This window comes from Theropithecus gelada, chromosome 1 (genome assembly GCF_003255815.1).
Source record: "Theropithecus gelada isolate Dixy chromosome 1, Tgel_1.0, whole genome shotgun sequence".
Lineage (NCBI taxonomy): Eukaryota > Metazoa > Chordata > Mammalia > Primates > Cercopithecidae > Theropithecus > Theropithecus gelada.
This window is the reverse complement of record NC_037668.1, coordinates 206993756-207009097: the sequence shown is the minus strand read 5'-3', so window position 1 is coordinate 207009097 and position 15342 is coordinate 206993756. Positions and strand designations below refer to the sequence as shown.

The following is a 15342-nucleotide window of genomic DNA, read 5'->3' as shown; positions in this document are numbered from 1 at the left end:
TGATTTCATGACTAATGAAGGTGCATTTCTACTTTCTGATTTATTGCAGTTAAAAATAATGTAGGAATTACAAAGAAATTTGACCAGAAATTTGCCCAGCAGAGGTTGATAGTATTTCATTGGTATAATTAGATGTGATGGGCTAGGTGTTGCCTACCTTGGTTTTCATCCCCTTTGAAATGCTTTGTACAGTGTGGAGCAATAACTTGTTAGGTGATTTAATAAGATGTTTGTGTTCATTTCTCTGAAAAGTCTCTGGCCTAATTATAATATTTTAATGGGAATATCACATTCAGCTTTTAGAGTTTGATATATAATGCCTTCTGTGACACCGTACAAGCGTAAAATCCCCCTCCTCATTGTCTCTGATTTTCTTTCTCTATATCTCTCTCCACTTTTTATTTTCTCTGTCTCGCTCTCTTTTCTTAAATTTTAGTTTGTATGAGAACCCCTCAAGGAGCCTCATTAGATTTCAGTTTTGTAGCCCTTCCCCAACATTCTGATTCATCTGGCCTGTGAAAGGATCTGAGGATCTTCATTTTAACAGGAATATTCACCCAGGTGATTCTGTTTAGGTGATCCACAGGTTGTACTTCAAGAAACATTGATCTAGAAACAGAGATATACCAATGGGCCTATACATTTGCATATGAGCAAGATAAGTTATGCACACAAAGTTTATCACCAAAATTCATTACTTAATAAAGATATAACTTTCTACTAGTGGCTTGCCTGGTTAGTCTTTCTCTATATGTCTTATTAGCACAGACTCTAAGCTTTTAACTTTCACATCTTCGTCATTGTCAACACCCTTTTTACTATGCTTAGATTTGTTCCTTTCACTGTATCAATTTTCTTCAGTTCCTAGAAGCAAAAAAAAAAGCCTATTTAATTCTTATGTGTAAAATTCAAACAGTTTTTTCCCAAATCATTGGTTATAATATCTAGATTTTTCTGGTCCTATGCTGCTAGATGTGGAATGTTGGACCAGGGGTTCTTAAGCTTCCTTTGAGAGTTGGAGTGTGAAGTACTATATAAAATGGCACAATGAGTTTAAAATGTTCAGTATATGAAGAGCTAATATATTTCTTAGTTAAACCTGCATGGATTTACCATAAGTTTATTTACCATAAATCCAAAAATTTATATATAAATTTTTCATTTTTTTCTCTTTGCAGCCTTACACTAGCCAGAACTTCTAAAACAATATTCAATAATATTAATAGTTTGCTCTCTCTATATATAAAACATAAATTATATATTACATATAATATATAATTTATAATATATTTAAATATATATTTATATATAATTTTATATATAAGATAAACATAAATATATATTTATATCTATATCTTTATAAAGATATTTTATATAAGATAAATATAAAGATATTTATATCTAAGATAAAGATACAAAATAATATATAATTATAATATAAATATATATTTAATTTATATCTTAGATATATAAAATGAAAAGCAAAATAGTAAAGAGCAAAGAGAAAGAGAAAAAAATGCTGATTTATATGTGTATAGAAAACTTTTCTGTGCATACTATATAATCAACTATGATTAATAAGAGGATTCATAAATACAACCAGAGAAAAAAAAATTTAGAAAAGCAAGAACTTTCTAACATACCAGAAATAACCTATGAAAATGTGATCCAACTCACAGTACCAACAAAATATCTGAATTGATAATGGAAATGATTTTAACAAGTAGTGTCACAAATAAAGTAAACTACAGCAGTTTATTAAAGTGTAAATGATGTTCTGAATAAGTGGAGATAGACATAACCTGATTTTGGATAGGAAGGCTGAGATTTATAAAATGCCAGTTCTTTCTAATGAATTTGTAGGTTTCATATAATTCAAAACAGTTCCAAAGACATTATATTCCCAACATTGAGAAATGATTCTAAAGTTCCTTTAGAAAAATAGCAGTTCTTAGTTTTTAAAAACTTGAGAAAGAAGTGTAAGAAAAAGGAACTTAGCACGTTTAGATTTAAGAGTGAAGACTGGGCTGGGCACAGTGGCTCATGCCTGTAATGCCAGCACTTTTGGAGGCCGAGGCGGGTGGATCACCTGAGGTCAGGAGTTTGAAACCAGCCTGGCCAACATGGTGAAACCCCATCTCCACTAAAAATAAAAAATTAGCCAGCTGTGGTGGCACATGCCTATAGTCTCAGCTACTTGGGAGGCTGAGGCAGGAGAATCACTTGAACCTGAGAGGTGGAGGTTGCAGTGAGCCGACCTCCCACATGGGAGATTAGATACCTCTGAAGAGAGAATTAGTGAACTGAAAGATAAAGAGAAAAGAAAGTACCCAGAACGTAACACTAATTGACAAAAGAAAAAAAATCAAGAAATATGAAAGAGAAATGACTTGAAGGATAGAGTGAGAAAATCTAAAATATATCCAATCAGAATTCCTAGAAAAAGAGAGAGAGATTGAAGCATAATCAATATTTGATGAGATAATATCTGAAAGTTTACCAGAATTGATGAACGACACTTATCTTGAGATTCGGGAATTTCCGTGAATCACAAGTATGGTAAATTAAAGAAGAAAGAATCCACACCAGACAAGCCATAGTGAAAATGCAGCATGCCAAACACACAGACCAACTTAAAGCAGGTAAACAGAATGAACAGATTACATGCAAATGAATGACAGGCTGCAAGCTGCTTTATCAAGAGCCCTCATGGAAGCCAGAAGACAGTTGTTGGATATACTTAATGATGTGTAAAGAAAGTAACTGCCAAGCTAGAACTTTATTCCTAGTGAAAATATTTTTTAAGGATAAAGGCAAAATAAATTTTAGAAAAATAAAAGCTCAGAGGCCCTCATTACATGTAATTCTGCGGGTATTTTTCAGTAGAAAGTGATCTTGTGTTAAAAGTCATTTGAGGAGAAAAGAAAAAAAAATAAAAAAAGAAAGTGATCTTGGATGGAAGATCTGATTTGCAAGGGAATAAAAAGAAAAGAAAGTGGCAGGTACATTGGCAAATCTGAATAAATATTAACTGCATAAAACCATGATAAGGCTATATAGTTGGCTTAAAAAATGTGAGGTAGAATGAAAATACACGACTATAATAACACACAAGTTTGGACGAGAGGAGAAATGAACTTCAAGTAGTTAGAGGTCTTAGTAATGTCCAAGAGAAGAATAAAGATACAGATTGAATGTCCCGAATCCAAAAATCCAACACCTGAAATGCTTTGAAATCCAAAACATTTTGAGCACCAATGTGACACTCAAAGGAAGGTAGTGTTTTGCATTTCGGATTTTCGGATGCGGGCTGCTCAGCCCGTACTGTTAACTTTGGTCTGTGATAAATTAGGTATGCATGTTGGAATGTTTTGTGCAACTACTAAAGGAAGAGAAACAAAGCATGACAGCTTCCAATTCCAAACAGAGGGAAAAATGGAAAACTGAAAAATAGAAGTTATTCACAAATAAAAGGAAATTGGACTACTATGTCACACCATACTTAAAAGTCAATTCCAGGTAAATTATAAGCCTAAATATGAGAAAATAAAACCTGAAAGCACTTAGAGTCATAATAATGGAAACTACTTTTATGCTAGCAGTGTGGGAAATAATTTTTTAAAACAACACAAAAAGATTCAAATTAATTAAAATTATGACCTTTGACTTATTTTAAATTATATATAATTATTTTAAATTATACAGAAAAGAGACTAGTGTCTAGATGAACATGAAACTCCTCTAAATCAATAAGAAAACCAAATATCTCCACTGAAAATAGGCAGAAGACTTGTACATACACTTCACAAATGAGGAAATATAAATGGCCAAAAAACATGAATATATGGACAACCTCATTAATAATCAGAAAACTCCAAATTAAAATCACACTGACTTACCATTTCAAAACTAGCAAACTAAAAAATGTAAAGTTCTCACTAAGTGTTGGCAAGTGTAGAGCAAGAGAATTCTCATGTATTGCTGGTGGGAGTGTGAATTAGTATACACATTTTGGATAAAAGTTTGGTAACATAAAGTTTAAGACATGAATAGACTGCAGCCAGCAATTCTACTCCTAGGTACTTATTCTGGAGCAAATCTTGCCCATTTGCACCAAAATACGCATATAAAATTGTTCATGATAGCATCTGTTCGTGAAAGTGCCAAATGAGCAGTCTATAGCAAAGGAAATGAACTTATTACAGCTAAATGCAATGCATGAGTGAATCTTAACCACATCATGTTGAGCAAAGGAAGCAAGACACAAAATAATGCATATAGTATGGTACAATATACTGAGTGAAAATGGGCAAAATGAAACAGCTTACAGTTGCATACCTAAGTCGTAAGTAGTGAAATTTTTTTTTTTTGCAAGAAAATGATTTTCACCAGTCAGGATTGTTGATGGGAACCTCCAGGAGGCAAGAGAAGGATTTCTGATCAGATAGCCACATACAAGAAGCTTCTAGGATGCTGGAAATGTTAGATTTATTGAACTAGTTGGTGGTCATAGAGGTGTTCACTTTGTAATTATTAAATTGTACATACTTATTATATGCACTTTGTGGTTACCCGTGTCACATTTTAAAAAAGTAAAATAAATTTTCAAAAAGATATTAAATAAAGTCAAACATTTATCCAAAATATACAGAGAAAATGATTTTTCAGACATAGGATCCATAAAAGAAATAACACACACACAATACCCCGAGTTAGATTTAAGAACATAAAAATTTTAAACTTCTGTATGTAAAAAAAGGTGGCAAAATTTAAATAATTTGGTACAGTACTTGTAGCAAAGTTAGCAAAGTTAAATATCTTTCTAATACCAACAACCCTTATAATTTGATTTTTAAAACCCTATAGGCAAATTATATGTGTATCATTTGTATATAATTATATACAAATATGTATATATCTGAGCTTCAAAATGAAGCCATTTGAAATTTTATATAAAATTTAGGAATGAATTATTAAGTAAATGTATGAAATAATTACTGTTATGAATTTAAAAATGCAAATTAAAATGAGATGGCATTTTTGTACACACCATTAGCACTGGAAAAATTAGTGATGTGCAATTGTATCAAGAGGGAATCTCTTAGATATCATTTGTGTTTATGTAAATTATTACAATCATCTGGAAAAGCATAATTTATCAAGGATTGTAAAATGCTTATAACCTACAATAGAGTAAATCTATTTGCTAGAGTTTTTCTAGAAAAGTAATTCAAAATATAAAAAAAATTCAGGGACATAAAGATAGTAATTTCAGCATAATTCATCATGGTAAACAATGGAAGGCAACCTGATAGTAGCAGTCAAGGGATGTTTGCACTATGAGTCATTCAATTTCATTCACTAAATTAATGTTTTGAGTGATCATAATGGCATTGTATGTGTATGACATCACAAGATGGTAAATTATTTAGCCATTAAATGATATTAGTGAGGCTATACAATTATATATGTGTATATATATATTGCTTACAAAAAAAGTACTGTACAAAAGGTAGAAAATTATTTGCACACTAAGATTAGATACTTATAAAATATGCATAGAAATATTCGTATACATAATGATTATAGCTAGAGCCTGGTTTAACATCCACAGGAAAAATACTGGCTTGGAAAACACAAAAATGCTAATACCGTTAATGTCAGGCTATAATGATTGTAAATGATTTTCCCCTCTCTTCTCTATGTTCTAGGGTGCTGCAATATTATTATGTTATTCTATAATGGGAAACTAAATTAATAAAAATTACAAAGACCTAAATTTGCATTTTTCTTCCATCTTGCAGTATATTCCCTTTCACACTCATTTTTGTAAGGTCTAACACAGTACAGTTCACTGTTAGGACATAGGACATTTATTGAAAGGAAACAGATTCTTAAACTCTTGTTTTTTAGATAAGTAATTTAACAGAGTCACAGATTTTTTTTAACCTTCAAGCATGTGAAGGAAGAGGGCAGTACCAGTAAATTCTCTTTTTATAGTATAAAACTAAGATTAAAATAAAATATACCTACCTCAAAAAACCCACACATATTTATATCTTATACAAGGTGGAAAGGTATAATAATATACATTTAAATGAGCAAAAAGTTATTTAACAGGAAAACCAACCAAAATTACAAACTTTTTAGAGCATTAAAGGCTGCTTTCACAGGACAGAGTAGCAGACTCTGAAGTTCAGTTGTGTTATAAGATTCCTTTTAAAGATATTATTTTTATTTTGCTAAAAAGAGATTTTATTGTGTATATTTAAGGTATATAACACAATGTCATGAGTTACATATAGACAGTAAAATGGTTACTATAGTGAAGTAAGTTAAAATATCCATCATCTCACTTAGTTACCCATTTTTACGTTTTTGTGGCAAGGGCAGCTAAAATCTACTTATTTTGCAGGAATCCCAAATATAGTACAGTTTTATTAACTATAGATCTCATGTGCATTAGATTGCTGGAGTTTTTTATCCTACATATCTGCTACTTTGTAACTCCTAACATACATGTCCCCGTCTCTACCTACTCCACGCCCATGTTAACTACTGTTTTATTCTGTCTCTGAATATTTGACACTCTCTCTCTCTCTCTCTCTCTCTCTCCACTCTACATAAAAGTGAAATCATGCAGTATTTGTCTTTCTGTGTCTGGGTTATTTCACTTAGCAAAATGTGCTCCAGGTTCATCCATGTTGTGGCAAATGGCAGGATGTCTCTTTTTATAAAGGCTGAAGAATATTCCATTTACGTTTCTATTAGAATTTCTTTATCCATCATGTATCTGTTGACAGACACTCAGGTTGTTTCCACATCTTGGCTATTGTGAACAGTGCTGCAATACATGTGGTAGCACAGATATCTTTATGGCCTGGTGATTTCATTTCCTTTGGGTATATGCCTAGAAGAGGGATTGCTGGGGCACATGGTCGTTCTGTTTTTAATATCTTTTTTTTTTTTAATATAGAGATGGGTTCCAATTATGTTGCCCAGGCTGGTCTTGAACTCACAACGTTAAGCAGTCTTCCCACCTCGGCCTCCCAAAGTGCTGGAATTACAGGCGCGAACCAACACACCTGGCCTATTTTTAAATTTCTTTAGAACCTCCATATTGTTTTCATAATGGGTTGCACCTATCTACACTCCCACCAAAAAAAAAAAAAATATTATTTTCCAGGATAAAATTTTTGGAGCAGAATAATATCTGCTTTTTGGTGGCTTTGAGGAAAAACAACTGTTTCCTTTTGATTTTGCTGATGTTATTTTCAGCAATATTAGGAGAGCAGTCTAGTTTCATTAACTAGCATCAAGAGTAAAAAGCTCAGTAATTACCATTTGCCATCTGTATATCTCCTTTCATGAAGCGTCTGTTCAGAACCATGTGCAGCTGGGGATGTAGGAGGGTGTTGTTTGTTTATAGGTAAATGTCCTTTGTTGAATGTGGGTTTTATGAGTAGTAATTTTTTCCCCTAGTCTTTGGCTTGCCTTTTTGTAAGTGTCTTTCAAAGAGCAAAAGTTTTACATTTTTGTGATGTCCAATTTATTCAATTTTTTCTTTTACAGTTCAAACTTTTAGTGCTCCATTTAAGAAATCTTTGCCAAATCCAGGATCATTAAGATTTCCTCTTATGGTTGCTCTGAGCAGTTTGATGGTTTGTTAGGTTCATGATGTTCAGTAATTTCTGTATGTGCAGCAAAGTAAGTGTCAAGGTGTTTTGGTTATTATTTTATTTAATTTTATTTATTTATTTTGTAGATGGCTATTCCATTGTTCCAGCGCCTTTCATAGAAAAGATGATCCTTTTCCTCATTTGGGGATTTGTCATCTCACCATTGCACTTTTGTTGAAAATCAGTTGATCATATATCTGTTGTGGCCTATTTCTGGACACTTTATTCTTTTCCATTGATCTAGATGTGTATTTGTACCAATACCATCAATACCATAGTTACTGTAGCTTTGTAATAAACCTTGAAACCAGGTATTGTATGTCCTCCAACTTTTTCTTTTTCAAAGTCGTTTTAGCTATTCTAGGGTCTACTGCATTTCCATATACATTTTTTAATTAGCATGTCCATTTCTAAAAAAAATTTCTGCTGGAATTTTCATTACAATTTCATTGAATTTACCAATCAGTTTTGTGAGAATTGACTTATTAACAATACTGAATCTTCAAATCCAGGAATGCAGTATATCTCCCCATTTATTTATCTAGTTTCTGTGTTTAGTTTCTGTTTCCATTTGCACATTTTTTCTCAAATTTATCCCTAAGTATACTTTTAGTGCTATCATAAATAGTACTTTAAATTAAGTACATGAAAAGATGTTCATCATTAGTCGTTGGAAAAGGCAAATTAAAACCACAATTAGATACCACTCCATTAAGGTTTCTCAACCTCAGCACTGTTGACATTTTGAGCCTCAGAATATTTCCCTGGTTACAGGGAAGTGGGGGTTGTGGGGGGGCTGTCTTGTGCATTGTAGGATGTTTGGCTGCATCCCTGGCCTCTAGCCACCAAATGGCAGTATTTTTTTTTCCCTTCCTCAAGTTGTAAAAACCAAAATGTCTCCAGATATTGCCAAATGTGCCCTAGGAGGCATACATTCACTAGTATGGTTACAATTTAAAAAACTCTTGACAAGACTATGGAGCAAGTGGAACTCACACACGCTGCTGTTGAAAATGTAAAAGAGTTACACCTGCTTTGAAAACAGCTTGGCAGTTTCTTTTTTAAAATTTGCTTTTAATTGACAATAATTGTACACATTTATGGGGGTATGCTGTGATGTTTTCATACATGTATGCATTGTGCGATGACGAAATTATGGTATTTAAAGTATCACCTCACTTATTGATCGTATCTTTGTGGTAAGAATATTGAGAATCCTGTCTTCTAGTTATTTTGAAATATACATTTTGATATTGTTACTATTGTCTTCCTACTATCCTATAGAACAACAGAATTTATTCTTTCTAACTATAATTTTATACTCATTGAACAATCTCTCCTCCCCCTTCCTTCTCCCCTCCCCAGCCTCTACAAACCACTATTCCACTCTGTACTTCTATGAGATTGGCTTTTTTAGATTCTACAAATAAGTGAACTCAGTGGTATTTGTCTTTCTGTGCCTGTCTTATTTCACTTAACATAATGTCCTCCAGGTTCATCCATGTTGCTGCTGCAAAATGACAGGATTACATTCTTTTTTATGGCTGAATAGTATTCCATGGGGCTGTGTTTGTGTATATCACATTTTCTATCTATTTTCTATATATGATATATATTTCATATATATCATGTAAAAAATGTGGTATATATAAAATGTGATTATATATATTATATATTTATTGGTTTATGGCCACTTAGGTTGATTTCATATCTTGGCTATTGTGAATAATGCTGCATTAAGCCTGGGAGTGCAGATAGCACTTCAACATACTGATTTTATTTACTTCGAATAATACACAGTAGTGGAATTGCTGGATCATATGGTAGTTCTATTTTCAATTTTTTGAGGAAAGTCCCCATACTGCTTTCTATAATGCCTGTACCAATATACATTTCCACCAACAGTGTATAAGGTTACTTTTCTTTCACTTCCATACCAGCATTTGCTGATAATAACCATTCTAATTGGGATGAGATGGTATATCATTGTGGTTTTGATTTGCATTTTACTGATGATTAGTGACATTGAATATTTTAAAATATTTTTTGGCCATTTGTGTGTCTTCTTTTGAGAAATGTCTATTCAAGTCCTTTGCCCAATTTTTTTTTTTTTTTTTTTTTGAGAACGAGTCTCGCTCTGTTGCCCAGGCTGGAGTGCAGTGGCGCAATCTCGGCTCACTGCAAGCTCCGCCTCCCGAGTTCATGCCATTCTCCTGCCTCAGCCTCCCGAGTAGCTGGGACTACAGGCGCCTGCCACCATGCCCAGCTAATTTTTTTGCTTTACCCAATTTTTAATTGGATTATGGCAGTTTCTTAAGGTTTAGTTAAGACTAAACCTACCACATAAGCCAGCCATTTTTCTAGGTGTTTACACAAGAGAAAAGAAATAACATGTCCAGAGGAATATTCATGAATATTTGTTGCAGCTTTATTTAGCTGCAGATAGCCAAAAACTGGGAACAAATTCAAACATCTACCCACAGGTGAATAGATAACACATTGTGGTATGTGTTTATCTATATACAGAGGAACACTACTCAGCAATGAAAAGGAATGCACTATTGACACAGACGACATCATGGATGAATCTCAGAATAAGTACACTGAGTGAGAGAAGCCAGACCAAAAGGGTACATATTTTATGAATTTATTTATAAAACATTCTAGAAAATGAAAACAAGAGGCCAAGGCAGGAGGATCACTTAAAACAGAAAATCAAGTCTATGGTGAGAAAAGGGATAGATTAGCAAGAAGCAAAAGAGGAAATACTGGGGTGTAATGGATGTGCTAATTATCTTAATTCTGGTTATGGTTTTGTGGGGATATACATATTCCCATGATTTTTATATATATCCCCATAAAACCATAACCAGAATTATATATAATATATATTATATAATTTATAAATGTAAAAATATATATAAACTTGTAGAGTTGTATTTTTTTTTTTTTGATACAGAGTCTCACTCTGTCACCCAGGCTGGAGTGCAGTGGTGTGATCTCGGCTCACTGCAATCTTGGCCGCCTGGGTTCTGCAGTCTCCTGCCTCAGCCTCCCGAGCAGCTGGGACCACAGGTGTGAGCCACCACAACTGGCTAGTTTTTGTATTTTAGTAGAGCAGGGGTTTCATCATGTTGGTCAGGTTGGTCTTGAACTCCTGACCTCAAGTGATCCACCTGTCTTGGCCTCCCAAGGTGCTGGGATTACAGGCGTGAGCCATAGCGCCCAGCCTAAGTTGTACACTTTAAATATATGTGGCTTTTTGGTATGTCAATTTTATCTCAATAAGCTATTTAGAAATTATAGAAAAGAAATGGGTGGAGAGAACATTTTAATAAATAGAGAAAGGCTGTGTAATGGTCTATATTTATACGGGATACTCATGACACTGATAGAAATCACAGTGGAATTCCCGTATGTTATCCAACTGTGAAAAAAGAGTAACAATAATTCAAGCTCATTCCTATTTCTGCTTTAAGAAACTTAGAAATGCAGCCTTCCCTCCTCCCTACTCCAGCACTCATACCACTGGCCAACTGTTTTCCCTTTACACAAAGATGTTAAACATGACACATGATTTTAAATTAGAATATTCAGGAAAATGTTTATCTTCTTTCAGATAAACATTCAGTAATTTTTAAATGACATAAAACCATGTTAATGAAAAATAGAAGAGAAAAATTAACATCTCCCCACAGCCTAAAGATGCAGTGAATTACAGACTATTCCTCTAGAAAGGTCTGGTCTTTTTGAAGCATTTGGAGTGATAAGCAATATATGGCCTGTAACTAAAGTAAATTTTTGGTGAATTTCTCTGATCATAAACATTTCATAGATTCGAAATTAAGGTCCTATGGTTATCCCTGCCCAAAAATCAGATTAACCATTAATTACTATGAATAAATCTAGGATCCCGACTTTTTCACTGTTTCTTTTTATCACTTTGGTTGATCATATGGTCAGCAAGCCAGGAAGGAGCATGACTTGCAAAAAACCCCACATTTTAATTTAAAAAACAGTGATTTAAGAGGCATAATTCCCTTCAGTATGAGAAAGGAAGGTATAAACGTATTGATGGTTTCAGAATTTTCAGGTAACAGTATGATATCTTCAAATGATTGAAAATTGTGTACTATAACTAATCCGCCTCTACAGAGAGAAAAGAAGTGATGGTTCCTCCCGGTTGCTTTAGATTGTTCAGCCAGCGGTATTGTGCTCCGTTGGAGCTAACAGACCATTCTCCATCTATCTGCATTCACGGCATTCTTAGGTTGAACTTTGCTTTATTGTCCCTAGCCCCAGCTTACACTACAATTTTGCATGGGAAAATATTAGTGAGTTACTGAACATTTCATTATCTGCATGTAATGGGTGTACCTCTTGCATATATGTATATATATGTATATATACACACACACATATATATAATTTTGAAGTGGTTTCTTTAATTCACCAGTGATCTGACTGGTAAATTAAAATGCAAAATCTGGTCTAGTCCAAAGCAATAAGAAATGTTTAAGAGGCTTCTGTTTGTTTTAGCCAGGTTTTTGGAATGTTAAAATCCAAGACACCCTAAAGCCAAGTAAAGATGATTAGCACTTTGACCTCCTTTATCAGACCTTAATAATTTAAGTCCCTTTGGGGAGCTCTCTGGGAATCTTGTATCTGATCTATGTTTGTGGAAACACAGATCAGATACGAGAACCTTGTAAGAACCTCATGCCTCTTACTTGTGTAGAAAACCTTTCTTCTTTCTGTGGTTAGCACACATATACTAACTTTGCAGTGCATTATTCCTCTCCCCTGCCACTCTCCCCCAGCCCACCTCAGTCTCCCTGAAATTCCCTAAGCAGGAGCTAGTGAACAGCCCATCCAGTGTGTGCCACTGTGTGTGTCAGGTAAGTGATGGGCTGGAAAAACAGTTTAACTTGGGTCAATGTCCTGTCGCTTGATTTACCTGGTCACACAGAGTTGCTGAGAGAAATGAAGAGCAGCCTTTACCGCTGGTTTTCTCTTTCCAGACGGATGTCTTAAAATGGGACCTCATCGTCTGCGCAGTGGTTGCTGTCCTCTCATTTGCAGTCAGCGCCAGCACTGTATTCCTGTCATTGCGAGTATGTATCCACCAACTTTGTACTCTTCCTGCCCCCTTATTCTCCTTAATAACAAAGCTGTCATGGAGCTACAGGGTATTGACAAGACACGTGAGCTAGAGAAGGAAACGAAGTGCCTGTTGAGAGGCGTAGGGAATGTATGCATGTGCTGTGAGCAGTTACGTCCAAGATGTGACTTGATCCGCATCACAGATTGGGTTCAATTGCTTTGTCCTTGCCCTTTCCTGCATCGGGGGAGCTGTTTTGTTTGCAAGAGTGATGGCACGTCTTGTGGAGTCCACTGTGAGGACAGTTAATAGTGATAGGGCGGGCTGACAGTGCTCTACTGTGAGCAGAGAGGAGTCACCGTATCGGGGTGAGGCAGAGGTCATAGAGCCAAAAGGACTATGGGAAAAGGATTTTCAGTTAGAAAAACAAAGTGGGGAGCTCCAGATGGGATTCCTGGCTGTGGTTCTTACAGACAGTTGCTTTCTCTATACAAAAATATTGTCCATCCACGAACCCCCCTTTTCATGAGGAAATGTCTATGAGCTACATGGGTTATTCTTCACCTCCTCATTAGAAAATTTGAAAAATGTATTCGAAGGGGCATAATTCTCTTGGCCTCTGTACTCCCACAGGCTAGTTCTCCCTCACTCTCGTAGTGGTTTCCAACACATGAACCAATTTCATGGTATAGAGAAGACATTTTCAGAGGCCTGAAACAAGAACTGGCTATCCGTTAAGAGTCTGGCTATCCGTTAAGAGGAAAAAGTGGAAGAACAATGATGTTATGTATTATTCACGGGCATTCCTCTCCCCATCCTCTAGGCTAAGTAATGAGATTCTGCCCATTTTTATTGCAGCCATTTCTCAGCATTGTGCTGTTTGCCTTGGCTGGTGCCGTGGGGTTTGTAACACATTACCTGCTCCCTCAGCTCCGCAAGCATCATCCCTGGATGTGGATTTCACACCCCATTCTCAAAAACAAAGAGTATCATCAACGGGAAGTGAGAGGTTAGTAATATATCCCTCATTTAAAAAAAAAAAAAGACAAAAAAGGAGGGGTAGGTATACTTTAAGCCATGTGCAACTGTCCGAAAGTACTTAATGCCACAGAACTGTACACTTGAAAATGGTAGATGGTACATTATGTGTATTTTACCACAATAAAAAAGAAAAAAGGAGAATGTGTACCTTGGAGTATATGGTATTTGTTCCCAGATATTCTAGCCAACCATAAGAAGAAAGTTAAAGCCAGGTGAATCAGAAGGATGTTTTATAGAAATATTAATTGGTTATTGGTATTGTGGAAAATTGTACCATTCACACTTGAAGATTATGCTGTTCCCACCAAAACTAACTGGGGCCTAAGAAGAGTATCCCTTGACTATGCTCCCATCCTTCATGAATTGGTGGGGATGGAGCAGGGCCTGACCAATAACTTTAAGCACTCCTGAACCCTTGCATTTTCTTTAGCTTACTTTGTTCATCTAGGCCTACATGTATATCTACACTTGGTTGACTTAGCAGTTTCCATGGGTGTCTGTGGCCATGATCATGTGATAGCCTGGTGATCACAACCGTTTCAGAGCCTTGGAGAAGAAATAGATTTCTTCTAGATGAGAAGTCTTCTAGAAATTTTTCTGCTAGGTCTTCCCTTGCTCTGTAATTCCCTGTTCTGTGCTTGAATGGATGGAAGAAGACTGATTTATCCACAGTTTTAGACCCATCAAAGTTACTGCTCACAGATCATAACTGCAGTCTAATGCTGCTGATTCTGCACGGAGCTGTTTAGCCTATTGTAACTTCTCAGTTGTTAGCGAGTTATCTAATTGTCTATATGTCCAGGCATAAAGGTAAGTGAGGGGCACCAAGGTTTGTGGACTTAAAGTACTGAACTCAGCCAAATTTGTCACCAGCAACTTCAGTAGACTGGTGTGACAAAAGGAAAAGGGGGAGAATAATTTTTAAAATAAATATGCAAGAGTCACTGAAGATGCTGTCCAGAACAGAGAGTGCTTCCATAAGGAGCATCTCTGGGTGGGCAAAAGGAGCCGCCTTAGTTAGAAACAGCCCAAGTAGAGAAACTGGCTTGTTCAGTGGAGAAAGATGGCCTCATCGGGCTGATGAGGTTTAGAAGTACAGGGAGGGTAATAACTCAGAGTTCTCTCCCCTGGGAGACTTACTCTTCCCACCTACAGAATCAGGAGCTAGCATAAGGGTGGAGCTGCATAGTTTTAAATGTTCTGTACAATTTCATGTGCTACTTAAATGCAAATTATTATCAGTATTAGAAAAACTCAAAGAAGATAGATTCAGAGAAGGTTCCATCTATGATGGTTTGTATATTTTAGTCCACTTGTAGAGGAAAGTCCCTACCCCAACAGGTGACTGCTTGTGGATACATAGAGGACCCTGATGAAGAAGACCAGTTTCCATAGAACTTCTGCAGCCTTCAGGTTATATTTCCCTTTCATTCAAAAACCTCCAGAAAGACTAAGTGTTGGTGAAATTAGTGGAGTGTTTTGGGGTTATTTTGGCATCATTGGTAAGTTAGTTGATGGAGA

At 35.3% G+C, this 15342-nt stretch overlaps 1 protein-coding gene across 1 annotated transcript in view; it reads left to right on the top strand.

Annotated features, from left to right (window-relative positions):
* The window catches only part of PCNX2 (pecanex 2), a 311805-nt gene that overhangs the window by 120962 nt on the left and 175501 nt on the right, over positions 1 to 15342 (top strand). The window contains exons 18-19 of the mRNA XM_025356806.1: positions 12701 to 12793; positions 13639 to 13789. Coding sequence (XP_025212591.1) covers positions 12701 to 12793; positions 13639 to 13789 — 244 coding nt within the window. The remainder of the gene's footprint in view (positions 1 to 12700; positions 12794 to 13638; positions 13790 to 15342) is intronic.